This window comes from Pipistrellus kuhlii, unplaced genomic scaffold (genome assembly GCF_014108245.1).
Source record: "Pipistrellus kuhlii isolate mPipKuh1 unplaced genomic scaffold, mPipKuh1.p scaffold_m20_p_7, whole genome shotgun sequence".
Lineage (NCBI taxonomy): Eukaryota > Metazoa > Chordata > Mammalia > Chiroptera > Vespertilionidae > Pipistrellus > Pipistrellus kuhlii.
The window spans coordinates 23220920-23248670 of NW_023425573.1; the positions used below are offsets into that span (position 1 = coordinate 23220920).

Genomic DNA, 27751 nt, shown 5'->3' on the forward strand with positions numbered 1-27751 from the left:
TTCTTCACAATACTTACCTTAGCCCTGCTCTAGTCCTTTTTTTTCAATGCAAGTCAATAGTATATTACCTCAAATCAATTTCAGAGCTACTATAACTATGAAAAATGAACAATAATACCAAAATCTATAGTAGAAAGTAAGCAAGGAGACAGAGAAGTTTTCTTTGTCCATTACTGGTAGTTACTGGTCCCTCATTAGAATTCAAGAAAATTTTACTGTGTGGATGAAGATGCCAGAGAGGAGCTAGACATTAGAGATATCATAGGAGATACCTGGTGTAAGTGCATGGGGTAAAGAACCAGGTGAGAAAGAGCACCCACCTGTGGTCACATAAAATTTCCAATCTTTATCATTCATTTGGGGCTATAATTTTTTGGGGACAGATCTTGCATACTTTCTTTAAAGTTAGTCCTAGAAAATTCATATTTTTTGATAATGTGTAAATGATTTTTTTAATTCACTTTTTATTTTTGGCTTATATAAAGAAATATAGTTTATATGTGTGCTTTGATTGATAGCTGACATGCTAAACTTAGTTATTAATTCTAATATCAATAATTTATCTGCAGATTCTTTGAATTTTATATGGACACAATCAAATAAACTGCAAATACTGAGAGTTTGGGTTTCTTGTCCCATTTAGATAAATTGATTTTTGTCAATTTTTGAGTAGTTTAGAAGTTACCCTTTCCCCCCACCCCCAATTCCTTTAGTAGTTATCCCAGAAAATAGAATATCTATTTTTACCTTAACACATCCTAAAGTTAATCAACATATTTATCCTCCTACTGGTCAATTCAAAACTCTTAGCACACTTAACATCCAACTAACTCCTTCCAACTTGTATTGTTGTCTTGTACTAATAGTCTTGAACAATCATAGGGAATTACTACCGGTAATATTGTTTTATAAAGTGTTTGCTTAGATTTACTAAATAAATAGTAAATCTTTCTTTCTTCTTTACTTCTTTCTACCTGAAGTTGATATTTTATAATTTTCTTTAGTAAGAAGTGATACTCCAGTTTTTATTTGTAAAAAAAAATCTTTTTTCTTGGAAGATATTTTCACTGAGCATAGAATTTTAAACTGGCAATTGTTTTTCTTCATGCATTAAAGACATCACTTTATTATTTTTGGACTCCCATTTTTGCTTTTGTGAAGTCAGCTGCCAATCTAATTGTTAGTTTATAATGGTTATATATATATATACATATATATACATATATATACATATATATACATATACATATATACACATACATATATATACATATATATACATATACATATATATATATATACACATACATATATATATTTTTTTCTTTCTTAAATGCTTCTAAGATTTTCTATTTACCTTTGATAGCCTGATATTTAGGTAATAATTCCTTATTTTATTATCAACTGTTTAATCCTTTCAGTAAATTTTTAAATGTTTTCTTGCAATTTAGGTCATTTTCAGCAAGAGGATTGATGAATAACTTTGTTATATGATTGGAATTAAAACTCAAAGGCTTTTTATAGGTTATCTGAAAGTGTAGGAAAAGATGCACAAAGGGAGGAAATAGTACCAGTGCCTTCAAAGTTGAAAGAAATGTGGGTAGGACAAGGGAGATCTAATGTTGGTGAGCAGAGAACATCAGACAAGATAGAACTGACCTATCTCCCAAAGAGCTTTCAGGGAGAAGGAAGTGCATAATTAGGTGACCTAAAGATATTTAGTTACGCATTTCATTCCATAGCAGCAAGCTATAGCCAAAACAATAAAAATTTTTATTATATGTTACCCCTAAAGTTAGATAAAACTGTCTTCTTATTTTATGAAGGTTAGTGTATTCCTAAACTGACCATGTAGCCTATATTTTTCAAGATGGACCTGATTGAGAATCTTCTACTAGACTGTACTTTAAAAAAGCAAATTTGTAGAATAGGTGTCCTGGTTTTTAGTTTAAAAATACAGTCTTGATGTATATTACAAAATCTCTTTTATGGAAACAGACATACTTTAGAGGACATTTATCCCTATCAAACTATCCAGGAAGAGAAAACATAATATGTGAATTTATTGATAATCTTACTAACCTTATATTTTTTGTGTTATAATAATTGTCATTGTGTTTATAGATTTCACTTTGCAGAAGAAGCTTAGGTAAGCGACTCCAATACAGAATTGAGATAGAATGCATGTTACCTCCTTGCCTGATCTAAATTGCTTCCCCATAAAGCATTTTACCCTAATGGAAGTTGAACAGCACAATCCAATATCTAAGGCAGGTAGAATGATCAATTTTTTTTTTATGACTCTTCACTTGAGTTCAGTTTTAAAATGCCACTTAACGACCACCAGGTTTTAGAATGAGATGCAAAAATGGAGCAAAGAATTAAACATCCACTTCCTCCTCTCATGAGTTCACTGAACTAAAAAAAAAGTAAATGAATTAATAAAAATCCAGACAAAATTTAGATCATCATCTTAGGCCCTAATTGTAATGCTTAAATACACTGAGCTTGCAAAATAAATATATATCTGTATTTTTCCACTTCATGGTAAAAAGTACATGAGCCAATCTGTAAATCATTATCAATGTGCAAAGAATGTTAGAGAGATTTTGTGGTATTCCTCTAAGATTTTTATTTGAGAGGAAAATTTTAGTTAAAAATAATAAAGTTTTCATTTAGGCAGAACTTCAAAAATTGAAATAATGAGATAACTGGCTAAATTATATATCTACACAATTTACAGATAAGTTATTTTTAAGCCAATTAAACATTTGCAAGGGTCAATATTTAGCCCACCTGACAAAACACTTTTCAAAATGACATAGCAGCATTCCTTCTTTTTGTGCATGCTATATTTTTAACCACTAGTTCCTTTCCAAGGTACTCTTAGACATTATCAAAGAGTTCAACTCTATTTTTCATCCAAATTAATTTCAATTATTGATTTTTCACTGACATCATTTTCTTATTTTTTCCTTAAAGCTACCTTTACTCAATCCATTTGATTTCACAAGATGAAAACAAGGCCTAGAGCTGGTCCCTGAATCTCTTTTGGAAGATTAACTATGAATACTCTTTTCACTCATTCAACAGGAGCTACTTATGAGTTAAAATTTGATAGGGTAAGAATTCTTTGCATTCCAAAGGTAGGCGATGAGAGAAAAAGCAATCGGAACACAAATGATTAAGTAGCTATAATCTATATGCAATTATTAATTTAGAGCATGAGTATTATGCCCCTTATAAATCATAGCAACCAAAAACATTGCTCACTAAAAATACCATAAAATAATTATGAATATATATATATATAAAATTTTATTATTCCATAGATTCCCAAGTAGCCAAATTTAAGAAACCTTGACTTGTTCTTGGAAATCACATTTCATTCTTTCTAGGGGAAACAGAGCATGGAATTTTACTGAGGCTGAGCAGATGAATGTGCTTCATCATTATTAGGACAACACAGCCATTGGCACAGCAGGTTTATGCTGTTGCCTCATTAGATGTCACTGAGAAAGCGAACTGAGAGCAGAGAGTGAGCAAATCCATCTAGAGAGATTATGTAAAGAGCCTGCCAGGCAGCTCAGTGCCTTAAACAGTCATTCCCTTATTTCTAAAGTGTTCAAGAGTGCTGTAAACATTTCAGAGAGAACTCTTGCAAGTTTAATATTCATTACAAACTATAGTCGCAAACAGGCCATATAACTTCTGTGTGGAACAGGCAAAGCGAGGAAAGCGAAGCTTATAGGTTGAGGAGCCATTAACTGCAGCTCAGGGAGGGAGCTCAGCAGGAATCAGTTTACTAGCCTGTTTCTGGGCAGAACAGAACTAATTGTGTCCTATATAGAAGATCATCACACTTAGACATGTCTTCCCTTGTGACAGATTAAAATGAAACTATGCCAATGAAGAGAACAAGACTCTTTTTCCCCCTCAAGACCTCATTTGAGATGATTACTATCTTTTAGGCAAACTTTTGTAGTGTCTACATTATGATTTTCCAAAGAAGCTGACACATGCATCTCAGATGGAGTTGCATCAGGATTGTGATAAGACTACAGAGAAAAATCCTGAAGAAGCTTTATTTATATCAGTATTCCTGACATAATGTAGGATTATTTGACTGGCCTGATTCTTCTTCCCCATGGTAAAATGAAACATCCTTTCAGCCAAAATTATATGTGCAAGGACTAATATCAGTAAATCTTCATGCTTATTATATACTAGAGGCCTGTTGCACTAAATTCATGCATGGAGGGTGGGGCAGTGTCCTTCAGCCCGCCCTGCACCCTCTCCAACCTGGGACCCCTCAGGGGATGTCCAACTGCTGGTTTTGGCCTGCTCCTGCAGGGACTTTGGACATCCCTCTCACAATCCAGGACCACTGGCTCCTTACGGCTCACCTGTCTGCCAGCCTGATCGCCCTCTAACTGCTTGCTCCTCTGCCAGCCTAATCATCCCTAACCACCTCTGCCTCGGCCCCCACCACTGTGATTTTCTCTGGAAGGAAGTTGGGTCTCTGGAAGATGTCCAGTAGACCCAGTCTAATTAGCATATTACCCTTTTATTAGTATAGATGCCAGAACTTCTTGTCATTGATTCAGTTTTACCTCTGAGCTTCTCACTTTCTAAGGCAATATCTTCCACAAACACACAGGCATTTAATTTCTCCTGAAATGCTCAATTAAAATGGAATTTCTTTCTAATAATTGTTTGCAGTTTCATCAGCCACTCTGTAAGCAGTAAAAGCAGAGAGGCCATAGTCCTTTCTAAGCAATGATATACAAGGTAGGGATCTCTTTGTATATTCCTTTTTCTAGCTACTGAGCACCAAGCATTGTGTGAAGTGCTCAAGATACTGCAGTGAACAAAGCAGATAAAATCTTCACCTTCATGGAGTTCATAATGCTTTAATAGAGACAAAAAAAAGCAACATGAACAAGTAAAACATGTAAGATATTAAGCAAAATAACAGCTGAATGCTACTTGTTTAAATAAATATTTTTACACATAGGTTGCCTAGTATTTTTCTGCTTACAAATAATGAGAATCAGATCAGGAAACATTAATAAACAAGGAGTTAAATAATTTTGCCAAAGTCAGAGAATATGATCTTATAGAAAGTGCCAAAGACAGACCTTGCAGATGTCGGCATGTCCTCCTTCTCCTTCCTTCTCCTGCCTTCCTTCCTCCTTCACTTCCTTTCTTCTGCCTTCTTCTTCTTTCTTCTTCTTTCTTTCTTTCTTTCTTCTTTTTTCTTTCTTCTTCTTTCTTTCTTCTTTCTTCTTTACAAAAAACTGTCAACACAGCACCCAAAGTAAAGTAAATGTTCCAAAAGAGTTGTGTATTGAATATCATGGGAAGAAAACTTCTAAATGATCTGAAAGTTTGAATATATATGTGAATATTTAAGGAATCTCCACTCATAATCTCAGTGAGAGCAGAACTTGTTGAGAATAGAACAAGACAGCTGGATAACTAACAATGGGACACCTGCCATTCTCTTTTTCTATTTGTTTTTATAGAGACTGCTTTCAGAGGAATTGTGAGTCTATTTGGCTCATTGTAGGTGCTTCTATTACTTTGGCCAGTTGAGATGGGGTTAAAGAAGGTATTATTTTGGGGAGAAGGCAGTTGAAGAAATCTAGGGAGCAGTATACCTGAGGGCAGGATTGACCTACAGAGACCACTGACATTTGGGTGAATCAGGCTGTTTCCCAATTAGAGATTCCTTCATTAGAGAGCCTTGGAAATAAACATTTAAGATGAAATAATAATTAAGATTTTATTATTTCATTTTATTGAATTTATTGGGGTGACACTAGCTAATGGAATTATACAGTTTTCAAGTGCACAATTCCACAACCCATCATCTGAACACTGAATTGTATGTTCATCACCCCAAATCAAATCTCCTTCCATCCTTGCATCACCACTTATTTCCCTATACCCTCCTCCACCTCCCCCACTCCCCTACAATCACCATGACCATGAAACTGCTTAGATGGCCACACAAGGTCAGCAGTTGTTTTGTCTTGGTTGGATAACTATGATCCTTAAAAGGAAAGAAAAGTCACCAAGAGAAATGAGGAACCAAGTTTTAAATAGTGTTGCTTCTTATTAGCCATAGTTATCAGCCTGTTGCAAAATATACAAGACTGATGTGGAAATGCCAGGGAACAACAACCGCCCAGTTTCATGAAGCTAATTGTGACGGATACTGTTGCAAAAGGTCAGGAATTATACAGCAGTATGAATACCTCACTCACAGATTTGTTCCTTCCATGACTACAATAAAACAAGGCAGCAAGGAAATCCAGCAATTATCTAGTGAATTTAATAAGTAGGCACTGTTCACTGTTGATATCCAATCAAACAATTTCCTATTTATTGTCCAAATTGTCCCTAACTGCATCCTTCACCTACTTCCCTTTTGTTCAGGCCTGAGAGGGCTCTGTGAAAATAAAATATTCAAGATAATTGTGATTGGACTTTACTTCTTTCTTTTTCAGCATAGTTTGTGTTATTTCAGCCTTTTTAATAGGACTGAGGCCAACCACTTCCATCTCCATTTTGGGAGTGAGTAAAATAGCCAGGAGTGGGAAGAATCAAAAGCAAGTTTAAGGTATGTCACAGGGAGTATGAAAGGTCAGAGTTCAAAGACTGAATTGTATTGCCAATTTTACAGAGTGAACACGGGGTCCACCAGAAAAACAAGAAAAATACCAAAAGAATCAAAATTGAGGTGATTGTAATTGGGAATGAGAAAAGTGGCATAAGGTGTGGAGTGGTATGAACTCTTCCTTGTATGTACAGTTGAGAACATGATAACTAACATACTTCTCCATACATACCATAAAGGAGCTCTTTGGATCCTCTGGGTTGCCTTTCCTATGCATGACATATGGCCAACCTATTGGATGTTTGGTCCAGGATGTCCTTAGCTTGAAGCTCAAGAAATATTTTTAAAGTGTCCTCTTAATGACAGTTGCCACTTTTGAATAATCCTCCTCTGATAATCCTGTGATCTTATCTTTCTATTCTTCTTCCTACCTCTGTCTCCCAGTATTGTGATATTGAAATTATAATTAATAAGCTACTATAACAGCTCCTGTTTATGGAACATTTAAAATATGCCAGGCACTTAGCTATTACCTTTATATGCATTATCTCAAGTAGCACACTTCTAGCCATCTCTCCTTTGAAAAACAATGACATTAGGATGAAGACCCACTGGCCTCCAAGGCTTAACATAACCTGGCCCCAATCTAACTTTCAGGTCTTGTATGTTATTCTATTCTTTTTCATTTCCTGAACTCCAGGCACCCACCAGGAGTAATCTAAATACTCCAATGCTTCTCACTTGCCCCAGCACATTTCCAACTCTATTCTGACTGCCAGAGCAGCCTTTACAAGGACTTTCTGACTGCACAAATTTAAGTCTTGTTTGTTGTTATATGTTCTCAAAGATCGCCTTCTCTTTTCCTTTGGAGCACACCTGCCAATTTGCTATATATCCGCTGATGATATTTGACTACAGTAATGTCTTTTTGTCTCATTGGTATTGAAGTTCCATAACAATTGAAGTGACTTAATTTGTGTTTATTATTGCATACCCAGCTGATATTATCAGGCATACAATAAGGGGTCAATATCTATCCTAAATAAATGAAAAAGTAAATTTTATTTTTTAGATGCTTATATTTATTTATCTTATATTTGACCCCAGCTCTTCATAAAGAAGCTACTTTTGAGCTACTTGCTGCCTTTTAGACTTGGACCAAAATTGTGGTCCTATAAAAAGGGAAGGGAAGGGGATTGCCATTTATGGAGGGTCTCCTATCTTCTAAACACCATTTGGTGTTTTTCACACATTCAACTCAAATTAATACCTGTGCATTGCAAATAGACTAAGAATTGTGAGATATTTTGGAAACAGAAAGACTTTGCAATCTTAACTATAGTGGAGAATTTCCCAGAAGCTTTTTGAGTGCGTGAAACATTCAATTGCACCTGTATTGCTCCATTAGATAATTTGCTCTTCTACAGTTAATGTTTGTGAAAATTAAAAAGATTTTCAGCAGTGTCACTCCCTGGAGAAAATCTGGTAATTGTAAATTGAAAATTGTCCTCTCAAAGTTCTGGTGTCTTTGTTTTTCATTAACCAGTCATTACAGTTCCAAGAATATATAGGAAAGCAAATGGACTGATCACTAGCAATTAGTCTCCAGTGAAGATCCCTCTTTATCTAAACCGAGTGTTTATCTTTGCCCACAGCTCACCACTGTGGGTGGCTGCTGATTTGACTTTTATTTAAGTAAAATGCTAATCAATTAAAATGATGATTCTAATGCTAGAGAACTCCTTATTACATGTCAAACCAACACCAAGTGAGAATCTGGTGAGTGAGATCAGTTCACATCGGAAAAAGAGAAAATCGATGAGGATGATGACAGGCAGATTCTTCATAGGAATATTTGAAAATCAAAGAATTAAAGGAAGCACTGGCAAAATTGGTGAGGTTATTGACTATATTTACAGAACTGACAATGTTTGCCGAAGCCGGTTTGGCTCAGTGGTAGAGCGTTGGTCTGCGAACCAAGGTCCCAGGTTCGATTCCGGGCAAGGGCATGTACATTGTTTGCGGGCACATCCCTGGTAGGGGGTGTGCAAGAGGCAGCTGGTCGATGTTTCTCTCTCATAAATGTTTCTAGCTCTCTATCTCCCTTCCTTTCTGTAAAAAAATCAATAAAATATATTTTAAAAAAAAGAACTGACAATGTTTAGGATCTTGTGGGGATAAAGTGTTATGTTAATAGTTAATATACAGTTATGAAGGAATAATTATGATCTTCCAATCCAATCAAAACCATTCATTATTTGTTTATTGTATAATTTATATTTACTTTGTAGTTTTAAGATATTGATAAAACAAATTTTATATATTTTATTCTTTTTAAGGATAAATTCCCAAACATATTAACTATTTTTTCAAATTATTTAATGACATGTAATCTTTGTAGTAAATTTATATGCCCCTTTTCAGGTTCTAATTATCCTCACAGATGAAGATGGCATTCAAGTGAATAGGTTTCATACTTTCTTTTCAAGTAAATAACTAAGTCTTCCTCCATATATATTTTCCCCAAACTTCCATACTGGCCCCATCTAAACTTCAAAGTTAAACTTTATCTAGATCTTCACCATTTATGCCTTCTTCTTTATATAAGCCCTTCTCCACCCCATGGAACAGATCTCAAACCCAATAGAAATACTGAGGACAATGTCATTATTAATATTTTGTCCATATTCTTTCTCCTTCATCAGGAATGTCTAGGATCTACAATGATTGAGTATGATTAAAGTGGAGATGACAGCTTCTCTGGATAACATGTTCTCTGGATATTGAATCTTTTCTTTAGACACTTTTTTTTAAAGTGACTCTTGTGATAAAACTGTGACTCATTTTCTGAATGACATGATTTCAACACAGTCACATTTGCTCCACCACTGCAAGAAAGGAAAACTAACAGTTCAACAGAATGCCCGACCTGTTGCAAATTACACGCGTGAAGTGTATGCACCTTTTTAATTGCTATTTTAAAGCACTGTTTGACTCAGAAAAAAAAGTAAAACTTAAAAAATCTTCAGGTTATATTGAATGTGTGAGTCAGCAATAGCACATTATGCAGGGCCAAGATTTCATATAGAAAAAAAAATTACTTCACTTGGTTCTTTACTTATTTATATATATTTTTGTTCCGTATTTTTTATCTGAATTTTGGTTTAAGTTACCCAGATAAATTATTTACTTTAAACTGACTACTCCAACTGTGAGTGAGTGAATAAAGCTATGCATAGGCACAATCTGTCAAAAGTCAATTATTCCATTCTTATTATGTTCTTATTATTTTCAAAATTATTGATTTTTAGGACAAAAACCAATTAAGTGTGTCATTAAACAATACTGAATTTAGAGAAACATCACAAATTCTCAGTTTCTTTGGAAACAAAATTAAATATTTATCTGATTTTATTAAATGCATTAATACCTAAGCAAAGTATGCTAAAATATAAAATGTACAAACAAAAAAGGACATTTTTAGGCATTCATACTCTTTTTTAAAAAATATATATTTTATTGATCCTTTACAGAGAGGAAAGGAGAGGGATAGAGAGTTAGAAACACCAATCAGCTGCCTCTTGCACACTCCACACCGGGCATGTGCCTACAATCAAGGTACATGCCCTTGACAGGAATCAAACCCAGGATCAAACCTGGGACCCTTCAGTCCATAGGCCGACGCTCTATCCACTGAGCCAAACCAGTTTCGGCCCTTAATACTCTTTATACAAATTGATATCATTACATATTCACATATATTTAAAATTTATGTTTAACATCATGTTAAATAATTGAGAAATACATCTCAAAATGTTAGCATTCTATTTTATTATATATTTATTCTAAAGCTGTTGGTTTTATTTTAATCATTATATAATAATCATTTTAAAGTAACTACTTATAGCTTTTTCAGATATAATCAGTCTTATTAAAGAAAGCCTAATTAAATATGAATAGACCATTATTTTATATGAGTTCCATTTGCCACAGATCAATTTAAATTCTCTAATGTGCAGAAACATTTTTTTTTTGCTTTGCTTATAAAGAAAGTAATTGATTAATTGCATGACAGATCTAATGATGCGTATTCCATCTAGTCCCACTAGGAACTTGTAAGAGCTAACAGAAGAGATATATAAAATAAAATAGTAAAAAACAAGTTAAAATTCAATGCTAAGGAAAATAGAAATTATAACAAGAGGTCAGTATTGTGGTTAAAAACAGCATAGGTTTTCAGGTAATAAGCTCCCACATGATTATGATCGAGCTTTAAATTTGTCCCAGGGGTTTCTAGAAGCTGAAGTGAAATAGAGACATGAAATAGTATATTTCTTAAGGCACATAAGGAAGGTGACATAAAGAAGACATAGGTGACAGACAAATTCCAAGAGTTTCTATGTTTTAGAGATTATTATTATTATTTTAAGCAAATCCAACACAGTGCTAAGTAAAGGGATCAGAAACTTAGGGTTTTATTCTTGGCTCTATCTCTACATATTTATAAGATTTGAGCAATTCATTTAACTTTTCTTGATTTCAGTTTCTTTGTCTGTAAAGAAGGGGGTTGGACCATGTGACCTTTACTAAATAAAGTCCTTTGTGGTTCTGACCATGTTCAGTGGGTTCCCATTTCTGCAGCACAGAGAGAAAAGCACTTGATATTTCAAAAGGCTTATTTTATAGGTACATTTCTCATTAGGGAAAAATTGTTTTAAGAAGTTAGGGACCATCTGTCAATTATGTCAAATGCTGCTGTGAATCAAATGAGATTGATTTAGTGAGGTCTTAGGCTCTCTCTCAAGGGTTCACTCAAGAAACGAAAAGATAAACTGCAGTTAGTGTGTGCTGCATATCTACTTCCTAGCCTGTTTCCTTCCATCTAAAATCCCTTTGCTCCCAAGATGAAATGCAAGGAAGTCAGGAACTCTTAGTCCATTCCAGTATCTGGAAGGTGTCAGGAGAGAATGTCTTGCTCAGTATTTGTTGTTTGATGACAGATTCTCCAATCTTCCTCTTCTTGTGTTGACATGCCGCCAAAATCATTGTTTTGCCAATCACTGGGCAGTATTAGGAACATCGAATGGGGGTTCAAGGCCAAATGTCCTTGCCTATCTTGAAAATGGTGTGTGAAGTCAAAATGACCTTTGCAAATCTCCTAAGATGAATTATGGCACATTGGAGTTTGTAAAAAAGGCCTTCAAAAGTCATTTGTTGTTCTATATAGCAAGGTGTAATATGCAATAGACTATACAAAGCTAAATATAAGCTTACTACATTTTTAAATAGAAAGAGAGAAATAAAAGACAGAAAAGAAAATAAACATACAGTATTGAATTTGCTGAGTTAAATGGTTTACTGTTTTATCCTTAAACTGCAGCAGCTGTATGAGCTGTGAAATAGGAAATGTGTGAACTGATGTCGGATGAGTGTGATTTCTAGTTCACACTCCATGTGCCTAGGAGGGCTCAGTAGGCTGGAGTATTTATTGATATTACCTGGGGCTGGCCCATAGGGCCTGCTTCCTGACTGCTTCAACAACTGACCAGGGTGAGTATCATTCCTCCCTTTCTCCAACCCGCCCTCATATCACCACATCCAGGAGTATACTGCTAGCCATGGGGAGCTTTGGAAGTCCAGCACTAAGAGAATTCTGTAAGGTCCCTTCAAAACCTTCATAAGAGACCACCTACCATTTTACCCACAAGGTGGCAGGGTTAGGCATGGTGAGCTACAATAGGTGGTGCTGCAGTATCAGATAACTCTGAAATCCCAGAGGATTAAAACACAAGTCTATTTCTTGCTCCTACCACAGATTGATTGAGGGCTCTGCTTCAAGTTCTGTTCATGCTGAAACTCAGGCTGATAAAGCAGTGCTATGTGAAAATGTTATGAAAATATTATTCGCTGTGGCGGAAGGTGGGAGAAATGAAGCAAATCACATATAGCCTCTTTTAAATTTCCATTTGAACAGACACACATCACTCTGCACACTTTGCATTGGTACAAGTAAATCATATGGCCATTCCTTCTACCACAGAGACTAGCAAATGTAATCCCATCTATGCTTAGGAGCACAATTAAAGATATTTCCTGAACCACCGTTACAACAAACATATGCCCCCAAAAGTGAATTCTGCAGGTCTACACTGATCTGGCCTTATGTTCTTGAATAAGCTTCAGGAATTGATGGTTGTTTCAGCTCAGCTGCACTGAATGAGTTTCATACTGCAGTGGAGGAACAAATAGCCTTGTCATTCTTTTCCTTTATTTAAGAAAAAAGGATGCAGAGGGGAGGGGGTTGGGAGGCTGGGTGGAAGAGGTGAAGGGAATAAGAAGTACAAATTGGTAGTTACAAAATAGTCATACCATAAGAAGTCAGCAATATTTTAATAACTATGGAGGTTGCCAGGTGGGCACTGGAAATATCAGGGAGACCACTATCGTATGTAATTGTCTAACCACTATGCTATACTTATTAAACAAATATAAATAATATTAAGTATAAACTTTAATTAAAAGATTAAATAAAATTGCATCTTTAAAAACAACGGAGGAGCTGCAGGGGGGTTTTCCATGGGGCTGCAGGGGGTTTCTTTTCTCCTCAGCCAGGGCAAAAGGCCAAGATCAACCCTTGAGGGTTACTGTCAGGGCTGTCATGAGCCTTGATTTCCTACTTCAGACATTAAAAAACAACAACAACAACAACAACAACAAAAAAACAACGGAGGGTGGGAGGAAGGAGAGAGAGAGAGAGAGAGAGAATCCCTAATAGAACCCTAGTAGAATCTCAACTGTCATTTGAGAGCCAGCATGATGCATTTTTTAAATTAACGCCTGTGCTCTCATAGCAGAATAATGGGTCCTCCAAGATGCTGATGTTTAAATCCCCAGACCTGTGATTATGTTGTTGTGTGGCAAAGTGGAACCAAGATTTAAGATGGAATTAAAGTTATTGCTCAGCTGACCTTGACATAGGGAGATTATTCTGGATTATCTGGAGATTGCTGCAATCTCCAGAGATTTTAGAGGAAGAAGAGGTCAGAGGTTAAGAGTAATATGAAGATGGAGGAAGAGTGTCAGGAGTTGAGGCAGGGAAAGCGGGCAGCCTCTGGAAGTTAGAAAAAGCAAGAAACAGACTCCCTTCCACCCAAAAGCCTCTAGAAAGAATGCAGCCCTGCCAACACTTTGACTATTCCGGTAAGACCCAAGTCAGACTTCTGGTATACAAAACTGTAAGATAAAATAAACGTGCATTGTTCTAAGCCACTAATTGTGTGGCAACTAATGGTTGAAGCAAATAGAAAGCCAATACAATACCTTCATATATATTTTTAAACTAACTTGTACTTCTGAAACCCTAGCTACTCAAAGATGTTCTGTTAACTATGCCAATAATTAGGCCATGTAATATGTACTTAGATGAAAGGAATAAAAGTAAGCACAATGGTCTGAATGTTATTTAATTTTTTAAAGAGAAATTCTCTCAAACCATATGTCACTTCTTTGATCAAAAAAGAAAAAAAGAGATGTGCAGGTAAAGGTTTCAGTGTCTTAGACTTCTTGAAAATATACACAAACCTTCCAACTCATGTGCCTTTATGCTCTAGGTTTTCATTGTTTTCCTGTGGTTGTGTCAAAATCTCTTATGGCATCACCTGTTTTTGAAGCTGCTTTATTTTTTATTTTTTATTCAGAGACTACAGGTTGAGAAAAACTGAGTGAAAAACAATGGCATCTTGAAATTACATGCTAAGCTCACTAAAGCTAGAACCATCTCTTATGCAAGTCTTGATTAATAACAGTTTGATTTTTCCTTATCATTGACTTTTTTTTTCAAAAAGCTTGTATAGTCTGTCATCAATTCTTTACATTTCAAAGTTTTGTGGACAATGGCATACTAAATAATATTTCTACACAGTATTTTAAAATTCTAGTTCACTTTTGCCTACAAATACCTATCACTGCCAATTAAATATTATAGAAAGGAAATTGTTTCTCGAATTCAAGGAAATAAAGGATCAAATTAACTCATCGAGTAGTTAAGTGAATTTTCTATATGAATAAGGATGCTAATAAGCTAGCTGAATTACTACACTGATTTGTGGAACTATGATGTGCATTGGTGAATAAACAGTAACACTCAGAAGGTCTAATTGGTTTCAGCTGATGTTAAATATTTCTTACCATTGTTAAAGGCTACTAAAAAATACAGAGCGATATTATTTGGCTGGCTCTTTAACAGGAAATTTCATAGGACCACGATAGGAATAATCTTGAGGAATCACTGGCATAATGCATCTCTAATATTTTAAAAGCTGCCCAAGCTTTTGAATAGGAATCTAATCCCGATTTAGGCACAGTAATATTGATCTGCAAAATGGGATTTAAAACAAGCAACCTCTTATCAAAAGTGTCTCTATGGGCATGGTAGAACCACAGGGCTTACCCTTTCAATTCCAATGACCTTAGGCGATGGAGTACATTGTACAGAAAGTGGTCCCTCAGTTTGGTTGACTTACAAAATGCCTCACACGCGTACCTAAAAACCAGTGGCAATATACTTTTTAAGTCTAAAAGAATCTTCCTGCGGTTTGTACTGTTCTTTTTATACATTAGGGCAGCATAGGAAGACTCGGTGGCATCGTGACCTTGTTGGTCCCCAAGGTTAGAGATTTTTTACTGGAGAGCTGCCTCAGGCCCAGCACGAAACACAGGGCACCCCTTTTCAGAGCCCTCTGCTACCTGGACAGCAAGGGATGCTTAAAGCACAAATGCCCGTGGAGTTGGGAAAGCTCTGCTTCATTACAGAATATGAACACTTCTCATCTCTAGATGGCAGCCTTTGACGACTTTGAAAAGCAGTATCTGTCCCCCTCTGCCACCCTCACTCCCCTCGCACCCCAATCGCGGCTCCCGGTCAATACAGTACCTGCTCCCTGTGTGCCTAGGCTGTGCCTGCTGGGCTTTGCTGCTCTCCAAGGATGCGCACAATTTCATCCCGGTGCCTGATACCTTGGGCTGGGTGCTGCCTGGATGTTTGCTTGGGGGAAGGGGGAGTCCGGACAAGGAGGCTATCCACAGGGAGCTCCTTGCCTGGGAAAGGCGGGGTGCGGGGCTCTGAGCCCTCATCACCCTGCGCTCAGCAACCAGCACCAACAGCGCGCAAGCCACCTGCCCAGCCGGCGGGGCACCACCAGGGCTACAGCCTCAATTTACCCATGAGGTTTATGTGGATGAAAATAGAAAAATCTCAGTTTCTCCAATTCGCAAAGGACTTTATCAGAAGGAGCGCAGAACAGGGCAAAGGGTGGGGGGTCGGGAGACGGGGCAGACACAGACCAGGGAAACAGTTGCTCCGATGCTCCCACCTGGCAGCAGCGTCTAAGGGGCGTCCTTGACTCACCCGTGGGGCGACCCCAGGGCTGGGTGGGGTCGGGGAAGGCGCTCCGCAGACATAGGGGAGAAATCCAGTCTGGCAGGGGGTGTGAGGGCAGCAGAGGCGGGTGGGACTGGGGCGGAGGGAGGTTATTTTCTGCTCCTAGTCTGCGGCAGGGGTTAGGCGCGATCTGTCCACCACAGCCCACCTCACTCCACCCCAGACCTTCATCCTCACTCCATCCCTCCCCAGCGACCGCGGACACTCACCCAGATCAAGGTGGACGGAATTGGCGGGGAGGAAGGAGGGGGGCAGTTTGCCCTAGTCCGGCTTCCTCCTATTTCCACCCGAACCTCGGAAACCCGCCTCCCCGCAAGGTGCGAAACCTCTCCAGGCGGCATCCGCACACAGCCCGGCTCCAGCCGGGGCACAACAGACCCCAGGTCCCGGCCCTCCAGGCGGCTGACCCCCATCGTGCCGCTCCCGCTCCGAGGCCGCACCCAGCCTGGCGCCCCGGCCAGGGCACAGGCACCCCCTTCCCCCAAGCGCTCCTCGCCCAGCCCCGGGCGAATTCATCCGGGGTGCAGAGTCCTCGGTCTGGTTCTCGGGAGCCCCGCGCAGACCCAGGCGCCCCCAGGGCAAGTTTGAGCGACACAAGGGCGAAAACGGAGTTTGTGGGCACTGGGTTAGGCAAAGGGGGAGGGAAGGGAAGGTCTTACCTTGGGACCGAGAGCAGAGAGCTGCCATCCATGGTGGATGGGGGCGCTGAGAAGAAAGGACCTGGTCCCCGGTGCAGAGGGCCGGAGCGCGCAGGGGGACAGAAGCGCGCAGGCTGGGACCGCCCGCCGCTGGGCTGTGGGAGGCGAGGTCTTCCCGGCGGGAGTCGCCCCTTCTAATCTGGCCAGAAGGCTTGGCCAAAGCTACAGCCTTGTGCGCAGCTCCCGCCTTCCTTCTTCCTCCAGGGCTGCCCCAGTCGCCGTTGTCACTCGCTCCTTCTGAGCTTTCCCAGCCGCTCCAGGTGCCCTGCAGAAGTGACTCCAACAGAATTTCTTTCTCCCCGCCCTGCTGTCCTGTCCCCTCCCCTCTCCTGTTCTCTGGGGTACAGCAGCCTGAGCCCTAAAGTTGTTCATCCACTTTCCCAGATTTGCGCTCTGCTCCCGCCCACATTCCCACTGGCCTCTCACCATTCCTTTGGCTCCATCTCTGGGTTTGATTTTTGTCTTCTACCAGGTAACAGTGCTGTTCGATCCCCAATTATTTTCTCTTTAGTTAGCCATTATGGGTTGTGATTCCCACAGTTCTTCACTTAACTCATTTTGCTTGATTGTGGCTCAGGCATCCTGGGTTTGTTAGAAGCCTGTGTGCACATGGAGACTTCGGAACCAATGACAGGGGTCAAGGGACCCAGGCCCTTCCAGGAAGGGCTGTCACAGAAATCCCACAGTGCCTGCTTTAGTGTCTCCCTGAGCAAAAATGACAATTGTTTTAGGGAAAAAAACATACATAGTAGCGATGACTGCTAAGATGGTTGTGCTGTTGACTCTAACCCTTAAAAACAAAAATTTCATTACAAAATAAATGTAAAAATATGGACCTTGACCAAGTCTCACGCTGAACTGTAAAATACAAAACTATAATACTTTTACTACAAAACTTAGGAGCCAAATCTTTGGGATTTAGGGCTAAAAGTTCTTGCATTTGACAACAAAAACACAATCCATAAAATAAAAATTTGATAAATAGGATTTCATTGAATTTAAAAACATCTGCTATGAGAAAGACCCTGTTAAGGGAGTTCAAAGACAAGCTACACACTGGAAGCAAAGATCTGTAGTCAGATATCCGACCAAAGACTAGTCTCTAGAATATATTTTTAAACCCTTTCAAAGCTCAACTGTAGACAAATCTAACTGAAACTTAGACAAATTTAATTAAACTGAAATTGCCCTCAAAAGGATTTGCAGATGACAAATAAGTACATGAAAAGATGTTCAACCTACTAGACAAATGCAAATTAAAAACAGTGCTGTTTCACTATACATCTATCAGAATTACTGAAATAAAAAACAGTGACAAGAACAATTGCTAGTGAGGATGCAGAGAAAATTAGTTTCTGTTGCTCACCTATTGCTGGTGGGAATGTAAAATGTAAAATGTAAACTTCACTCTGGGAAAATGAGAGGCTTCTCTTCCCTTCCCCCATTCTTGGAATATGTATTCTGTTTGCCTTCTCTATCCTACATGCTGCCCCAAGGACACAGCCTTGAGATAACAAGCTATTGTTGAGACCATCTGGATTGAATCTGTGACTGAATCTCATTCATGCCGCTCTGTAAATGTTTAACGGGTGCTGAGATCCACACATCTTGTGGTCAACCAATACAAAGGTTGTATATAAGTTCCCTTGCTTATTAAGACTACCTACCACCTACAATCTGGAGTGGTCTGCCTCTTTCTTCAGTTTCTCTTTGCCCTCTGTGTATGGGGACCAGTTTCAAATTTCACCAGGAAGCTCTTATACACCCTGTTCTCCATAGCACTTGGGAGGATCAAAGTACTCACTCCCCCCAAAAGTGGTTTGGCTCAATGGATAGAGCTTCGGCCTGCATACTGAAAGGTCCTAGGTTCGATTCTGGTCAAGGACATGTACCTCAGTTGCAGGCACATCCCTAGTAGGGGGTGTGCAAGAGGCAGCTGATTGATGATTCTCTCTCATGTTTCTAACTCTCTATCCCTCTCTCTTCCTCTCTGTAAAAAATCAATAAAATATATATATTAAAAAAAAAGTACTCACTCCCCTTATGGATTATTTTATTCCGCAGGGAGGCTTGGCCCAATGAGGGGGCCTCCCTGGGCATGTGAGACCCTGGAAACTTAGAGAACATACAACGAATTCTCGGGCAGTTGGGAATGAGACAGGCCATCTGTGCCCCATGCTAGAAGGCCCTGTGTGATTGTTAAGAGATAAGAAATATGCCTATGGGCATTCAAAGTCCTAAAAATTTTCTGATGACTGAGACTCGGAGTTTTAAGTTATAAAACAAAGTAGAACGTTTTTGTGTTTTGCAATTGCAATGATCACTGCACCTGTCAAAACAACTAAGCAGTGAGCTTTCACAACAATGGAGGACATTTGTAACTTTTTGTGCAATGTGTTTAAATAAACAATTGGGAAATTTATATTTTAAAAAATCCCATGGAAAATATGGCATCATGGAACCCCACAAAACATTAGTTTGACTGAAAGTTTTCTTTTCAATTTCGTAGTTTTACTAGGGCTCTCAATTCTGGTGCCTGTGGTACTACTCTCCAAATGTAGTCTGCTACCAATTATGAGAGCAGGAAGAGGGAGGCATCAGTAAGCAGATGGTCCTGGATGGTGGCCATCAGAATTTGTGCTCCCAACAATACAGGAGGGCTCCAGGTGCTGTTCTTTTAATATGGCCTCAAAACACGGTCAGAAATAATTTATTTTAGTTCTGGTTTCTGGAACAAGTCCGAGGAGCTAGAATGGGAGGATTCTGAAGTTTCAGATTCAAGACTCAGCGATATGTTGTACAACTTGGAAAAAATACTCACAGAGCCTACTCAGTTCCTACGAGTGCATAAAATGACCCAGATTCACCAGGGTTGGCATGAACAAGTGACCTGCTTAAGCTTTAAGAATGGCTGTTGAAGGGCAATCTGCTCAGCTTTAAGGATAGTTGTAGAAGGGGAGCCAGTGAGGTGTGACTCTTTCAGAGTCTGGAAATCAATAGCGTACTCAAAGGTAGCAGAAAAAAATGAAAAATGGGAAGAAACCCCCACAGAGCCCAGCTATGGTCTCTCTTGGCTCTGCTGCTTCCCTGATGTCTGCAGCAGCATCGGTTGTTGACCATCTCAATAAGACACACTTCAATACTGTCCGCTTAATGTGATTCACATTCAACTTTAACAGTAAATATGTACCTGAACACATTAATTTACATGCATGGATGACTGCTCTGGACCAGGTTTTTGTTGTACCATGATTTTTGGGTCAATGAGTCTCATTCCTGGCTATATATCAATGCTTAAGTTCCACAAATACCACTTAATTAGAGTCTTTGGAGATAAAACCCAGGCGTCAGCATTCTATGGAAGTTTCTCAGGAGGTTCCAATGTGCAAAGTCTATATGCATCCCTCTCAAGTCTACATCAGCTCTTGAAAAGCTTTTTCCAAAAATACCTTATTTTATAGAACAGAAAACAGACATACGGGGAAGTTGACTTGCTTAAGATTTCTTAACAAGTCAGATGCAGAGCTGGGCTTAGAACAGAACAGTTTTAATCTTCCATTTAAGAAGGCCATATCTGTGCTAGTGACAGTGCCAGGTCAGAGAGCAAACATAACTGTGCTTTTAACTGATCTTAAAGGTTTTCTTTATATATCCTAAGCGTTCCAGCAAACTTTATCAATTTTCATAGCTTCTAAGTATTTATTTGTTCCACATTTATTTATGAAGCTCCTATTAAGTCAGGCGTCCTCCAACTTTTTAAAGTGGGGGCCAGATCATGGTCCCTCAGAGAGCTGGAGGGCCGGACTATATGAACTACTAATTCCTACTGTAACACCTCGGCTGCGCTCACTGCCCAAAAAACCTGGCGGGCCGGATCAGACTCCTCTGCGGGCCGCATGTGGCCCGTGGGCCGTAGTTTGAAGAAGCCTGTTTAAGTAGCAGACTCCTTTTTGTAGGTTCTTGGTTTAGTATATCAGTAAGTAAACTATTAGGTGTAGTAATACTTAATGTCGTTTTCTAATACTTTTTTAAATCGAATTTATTTAAACAATACAACAAAATTTAATCAACAATATAGTTGCCGTTGTTTTCTACTACTTGTGCCCAACGCTCAGGAAGCATTTTAATCCCTCTGTTGTAAAATTCTTGTGATTTTGATGCAAAAAATTCGGTCAATGCATTTTTGAGGCATTCTTCATTATTAAATTTTTTTCCAAGAAGAAAGTTTTGCAAAGAACCAAACAAATGGTAATCGGAAGGGGCAATATCAGGAGAATATGCAGGTTGAGGGAGAACTTCCCATTCCAACTGGCGCAGTTTTTCAGCAGTGATTCTTGCAGTATGCGGTCGTGCGTTATCGTGGTGAAGAATTACGCCCTTCTGATTAATCAGCGCGGGTTCTTTTTCTCTTAAAGCTTGGGCTAACCTTCCCAATTGGGCACTATACACTGCACTTGTAACGGTTTGGTTAGATGGTAAAAGTTCATAATGAAGAATTCCTTTAAAATTCCACCAAACACACAACATCACTTTTTTCGCATGCAAGTCAGGTTTTGGTGTGGGCTGCGGAGCCTCATTTTTGTCCAACCATTGAGGCCGCCTTTTCAAATTAACATACAGCACCCATTCTTCATCTCTGGTAACAATTTGCTCTAAAAATGGCAAACGGTTTTGACGAGAGAGGAGCGAACTGCAAATTGTGACTCTTTGATTACGGTTGTTGTCGGTCAACTCATGAGGAACCCATTTTCCAAACTTTTGGACTTTGCCAAGTGCACGCAATTGATTGGAAATTGTTTTTTTGTGAACAATTTAAAGTTGTCGCAAGCTCTTGTTGGGTAATTTGAGGATTTTGCACCAAAAGAGCTTGAAGAGCTTCTTGATCAAAATTGGACACACGGCCTCGACCACTCTTGTCATCTAATGAAAAATTTCCCTCTCAAAATTTCTCAAACCAACGCTGGCATTTTCTGGCGCTAACTGCATCTTGACCAAGAGCACTACAGATGTTTTTTGCAGCCTCACTTGCTTTTCTTCCTAATTGGAACTCGTAAAGCATGCAGTGCCGAATATGCTCTTCATCTGCCATCTTCTTAGCCCTAGTTTTGCAACAAAAACCAAACGAAACACAAACTTTTTCAAGCAAAACTTGTTAATTGCACTTCACACGTTCTGTAGATACCACGTGTTTGAAGGTTATGTCAATACAAGTCAACGCCAAGCAAGATTTTAAACGAATGTTTAAAAACGACATTAATTATTACTAGACCCCTACAACAGCTCTTGTCCTCCTGTTCCTTATGTTCTAGTAGGAGGACACACAGTTAACAACACCTATAGAAATATGGGTATCTCCACTTTCCAAAAGTTCTAGTTAAGCCACTGTTTTTGTGAGAGTTCCCCGGGGAACTTATACTCAGCATCTCAGCATCAAGCTGTCACAGCTTTGAAATGTGTCTGTGAGCATCTGTGCTTCACTTCGACTGGATTTGTGCATCTGTTAGCAAGATGTGTCCTTGGATATCAGAAAAGTCTGAGAGAGCTCCTAAGGGTGTTAAACTTAATGTAAAACTCTGCGTAATGAAGGGTTCCGATTGTGACAAAATAAAGACATTGCACATGAATTGAATTTGCCTGAACCCACCATTGGTCCTATGTACATGCAGAACTAGAGAATCATGGAAACTGCTGAAGTCTGCTTGGTTCTGCGGGTAGCGAGGTTGCCTCTTTCAGTCCGCATCCAGTAGTGTATATATGGAATGTCTATTGCTTAAGTGCATTGTTGGGTGTACCAAGCTTAGTGTGTATTTATCATATCATCCCTGCTTTTACAATAAGTTAGTGTTATTTTAGGTTTTCTGTGTTAGCTGGTATGATATGGTCTAAGTTACCAATTATTTTGGGTCTGGGAACACTCAAAAAATGTTTTTGTGTAAATTAATAGTATTTGCTTCTTCACTTTATGTCATTTTATCTTATGAAAAGTTTCATGGAAATAATCTACTTTAAATAATCTACTATAAATAATCCTATATAATAAATGTGAAGTATTAAAATTGTCCCATCCACTGGAAGTGTTTCCAGAGTTCAACCAGGGGGTGGGGCTGGTGGGGGAAGGGAGGGAGTACCCAGCTGGCTGCTGGCTGCTGCCAGCTGCTAGAGACCATACCAGTTCACTAATTCCATGCACTGGACATCTAGTCAGTTTAATGAAAGATTGCTAAAAATATAAATTGAGCAGGGAATTGAAAGTACCAGGTAAGGGCATCTTCCAGTATTAAATGAATGTTCAGGTTCAGCCTTACTGAGAAGGTGATCCTTGAGGAAAGATGGGAGTGAGCATCTTGGGAAGACTGGTCCAGAGGGTGGGGATAGGGGACTGCTAGAGCAAAGGCCCTAGAGCCAAAGTGTGTGTGTGTGTGTGTGTGTGTGTGTGTGTGTATGTGTTTAAGATGGATCAATACCAAGGTTGGTGTAAATGGAGTGGAGTAGCTACCAGAGAGTTTAGAAGATGTAGAGAAAAGCAAATCATAAAAGCCCTTGTAGGCCATTTTAAGACTTTGGTTTTATTCTCAGTGAAATGGAGAGCCTCTGAGGGTTTTGAGTAAAGGAGTGAAACCTGATTTATGTGTACAAAAGTTTACTCTGGCTGTAATATGAGAGAAGAGTCTAGAGAAGCAACAAGCAACAAAGAAAGCAATTTTCTAGTCTATGGTGGTAGTAGTACAGTGGCAAGAAATAAAGGGATTCTGATTATATTTTGCTACTTTGTTTATTTTAGGCATATTATTAAATTTATTTTTCATCATTTACTTACAGTAAAATTCACTTTCTTTTGAGTGTGTACAGTCAGTGAGGTTAGACTAGTGTGTCAAGTCAGAGAACCATCACCTCAACCCAGTATAGAACAGTTCCCTCTCCTCCTCCCGAAATTCCTTAATGCCATACCATTGTACTCAAACCTTCCTCCCATAAAGTAACCCCTGACAACACTGACCTCTCCATCCCAAAAGGTTTCCTTTTCTAGGGTATGGTATATGTAAAAGTATGCAGTCTGTAGTCATTTGTCTGGTCTCATTTTTGTAGCATAATGCACTTGAGATTAACCCATGTCAATGTGTATATCAGTAATTTATTCCTTTTTATTTGCTGAGTGGTATTCCATGGTATGAATGTACCAGTTCACTTATCAGTTCATCCTCTCAAGAACATTGGGCCTGTTTCAAGTCTACTTCATTTATTTTAAGATGTAATGTTCTCAGATTTATAATACACATATTTGTATCAGTGTTTTACTTGTTAAGTGACATTCAAGCAACTTGAAACAGAGACCAAATGTTATTCACATCTATCTCACTATAGGCTTGAAGGTACTACAGAAAGGCTTTCTATTCTATTGGTTCAAGTAAGTTCCAATAATGGATGGATCTAGGTGAGCTCCAAATTTTATATAAGTTAAGGACATTATCAACATACAAACCCTTAAGCTAAATAATGTAAATTGATAACAGTCATCTTTCTTCAGCAAAAGACCTCTCATAGAATTGATAGAACATGCATATAAGTACTCGTAGATGTAAACAATAAATTATTTTAAGTCCATTTTTGAAATTAAGCCAAGAAACTGATCATTACTTTCAATGAAACTAATCAGCCGTTTATAGAATGTCTTAACATTTTATTCTGATAAGACTCAGAGTGATCAGTTGTTCTTATGTGTTTCCTGGAAAAATTAAAGAACAAAGTACCTGGTAACTTTGCCAAGAACAGTCTGTTAGTCTTTGAAGGAAACAGTTTATGAATGATAAACTAGTATAAGCATGTCATGTGTACACAGTTTTGGCTTAAGATTTGTCAGAAATTCTAAAAAAATGTAATATAGGAATTTTTCCTTTACATGTTCACATTACTTCAACATGTAGCAATTTTATAAACACCAGAAACAAATTTCACCATAGACTGGGAAAGAGACAGTTAGCATAATCTCTTCATTTTCAGATAGGAAACTGAAATTTGTGGAGTTTATAAGACTGGCCTAAGGTCACAGGGCAAATTACTGAAACAACAAATCACACTTTCTGACTTCTAACTCCCTATGCATTTGGCTATACCATCCAAGTAGAAAACATTATTAAAACATGTTTTTACTTGTGGTTTTGCTTTACTTTTTTTTTTTTTTTGTATATTTTAAACATATACTTCATTAGAGTACTAATCTAATTTTGTGGCTAAATACTGGGTTTTTCCTTCATTTTGAATATTTCTTGAAAATGTGCTATTCAACCCTGCATTTTGACATCTGTTTGTTTTTTTCTTTATGAATTCACTAAAATATTTTGTAATAATTATTTTTATATAATAATTAATTGAAAACTTTTCATTTTATTAATGCTTTGGGCTTTATAAAACCCAAAGCATTAATAAATGCTTGCAGCAAGCAGCAACTTGAAGCAAGCAGCAACCCTGTTGGGAAAGTATATATCTTTTGATGGTTGACTAAACTGATGTTATTACCTTCCCAGTTAAAATAATTCAGATGCTTGCCATTACAGTAAGCATACATTTCTAACTCTGTACAAGGTGTGGCATGATCAGCTGACTTTACCTCCTGTCACTCACACCCTCTAGCTGCATTGACTTTCCTCTCCTGCCTATGAGTGCATCATGGCCGTCCCCATCTTGGGGCCATGGACATACTGCTCTCTTTGCTTGGAACACTATGCAAACAAGATCCTCTTCTCTTTGTCTGGTTACATGGTATCTATCCTGTGATGATTGCAATCCAAACATCAGTGCCTCATAGAAGCTTCCCCTGACCCCAAACTTGGTTCTGATCCTCTGCTATATGTTCACAGCTCTATTTACCCTTCCTCAATGACATGTATTGCAGTGTAACTTTATACTCATTTTTGTGATAATTTGCTTAGACTACTCTTGTCTTTACAAAAATGTAGGTTCCAGGAGGGAAGCAGGTATGTAATTCCACCATCTATTGCTATATAAATACCATTCTAAAGCTTAGCTGCCTAAAAGACTAATAACATTTGTTGAATGAATGAGACAATGAAATATCAAAGCAGTTAGTGAGCTACACAGTGCCTGGCATCTAGTTCATGGTAGGGATAAGGAAAATAAGTCTTTTTACTTTAAATCTAATGCTAGTTGCATGATACTCAACCATAGAGCGAAGTGGTCAGTGACATGAGGTTGATCTCAAAGAGTTTACAGGCATTTCTGTGAGATAAAGGAATATCCTCACAAGAATAGACTGGAAAGAGGCCTGGAGGCAGCAAGAGTCTCAGGGACCACTTAGCACAATACTGATTTTTCAGTCCCCCACCCGCAAAAAATTAGAACAATAGTCCCTACTCTCAAAGTCCTTTAAACGATTTTCTCTTCAAAGAAGATTAATGAGATTGTATCTATTAAATGACTCAAGTCTTCAGACTGGACCCCTGGGTGAAAACCTAATTCCCAGCCAGTCAAGGTAGAAAAATGTGTTGCCAACGCTGAAATTCACAGTGAGCTGTACCCAAGCTTGGCCTCCCCAGGGGAGGGAAGAGGACAACACTTCGCTCTGGAGTGTGATGCATGAGCTAGGAGCTGCCACGCAGATTTTCCCAGTTAGTTCAAACCTTTCCAAGAACGCCAACCTTGAAAGAGTTCCAGCTTCATTTGTAAAATCATTTTATCTTGTGAAACTTTCAGTTTCACGAGCATTTCACCAAACCAAATGTGCTCCCAGGAGAGGATCATGTGATCAGGAGGCATTCTTTTTTGCCGTCATGTATTTTGTCATTGGGGGGAGGTGATGAATTGGAGACTTTAAGTGAATCGTGCTTATAAATCCCCACTTTCAAACATCCTCTGACTAATTAAGGCAGAATTCCTTATAAAATGCAGGAGTTAATCTCTCGGGATAGGTGGGTTACATGGAAAGGGAAGTCTGGAGAAGTCACTCTGATTTGCTCGGGCAGAAACTCTTGTTAGTCTAAGCCTTGCCCGGGGAGCATTTAACCAAGGCTTTTATGTTTACTGGAGATGTGCAGAGGCACCCATGGGAGAGCATAAAACCCGGCGTCCTTGATTGGGACCCCAAAGACCACTATCACCTCTAGCATATTTACATACTATTTTCATTTCCTATTTCACAGTCCAGGTTTGCTTGAGAGAACAACCTGTCAAATCCCACATTTAGATTCTTTTCTGGCAAATAAATAATTGCTAGGGCATCACACTGTCTTCCACGACTAGAGAAGAAGACACAGAAGGTTTATTTTCACAAGGATGCACAAACCAAATGACCCACTCTTATTTGGAAGTCAGTCTCAGATTTTCTATAACTGTCAGAGATATTCCTAATATCTGTGATGACATGAATAGGATGTCCCAGGAACCCAACCTGCTGGCCAAGATAAAATAGTTTTCTGCACAGATGGTGGTCTGTTCAGCCAACAATGACACAAATTTTTACCCTGTGTTCAATTATTAGCAGACCAGCATGCAAACATTTGTGTTCCACATAAAAGCTTTGCTCATAGCAAGGCTACACATGGACAGTGCCGCCAGAACTTTTCTTGGTAATAGGAATTTTATTATTTTTAGTTTAAAAAGGAAAATGGTAGAAGTAATGAATAAATGTTCCTATCCATTTATAGGGGAAAAAAATGGATTGATATAATATATAATTGAATAGACCATTTTACATGCTTACAGATATAACTAAGGGGTTTCTTTAAATTGTATTCAATTTATCAGACAGGGGTTCAGGTAAATTATCTTTATGAAAAAAATGAGAGCAGTTTTTCAAGGATTGAAAAGACCTAGCAACCTTGTCTAACGTTTTAAAAAGTCATTGCAGCTCTGGAATCCCCGGTGAGTCTGAATGGACAGCTCTAGTAATGGGCTGCCCGAGTAGGGGGCAAAATGAGTGATTGGTCTGGATGAAGTATTTACAGTGATTGTAACACTTTTGCAAGTCTAAGAAAA

At 38.5% G+C, this 27751-nt stretch overlaps 1 protein-coding gene and 1 non-coding gene across 8 annotated transcripts in view; one reads left to right on the forward strand and one right to left on the reverse strand.

The window, feature by feature from the left end:
• LOC118709140 (SPHK1 interactor, AKAP domain containing) overlaps positions 1-16882 on the reverse strand; it is a 98902-nt gene extending 82020 nt beyond the window's left edge. For all 7 annotated transcript variants that reach the window (XR_006740470.1, XM_045575396.1, XM_036421047.1 and 4 more), the window contains exon 1: positions 16724-16882. Coding sequence is in view for 6 of the 7 variants with exons in the window: in XM_045575396.1 (XP_045431352.1) it covers positions 16724-16755 (32 nt within the window). In the remaining variant the exon portion in view is untranslated. The remainder of the gene's footprint in view (positions 1-16723) is intronic.
• LOC118710048 lies at positions 13194-13313 on the forward strand. Its single transcript, XR_004985269.1, has one exon. It is a non-coding gene; the product is annotated as a small Cajal body-specific RNA 20 (non-coding RNA).
• Positions 16883-27751: the final 10869 nt, after the last annotated feature.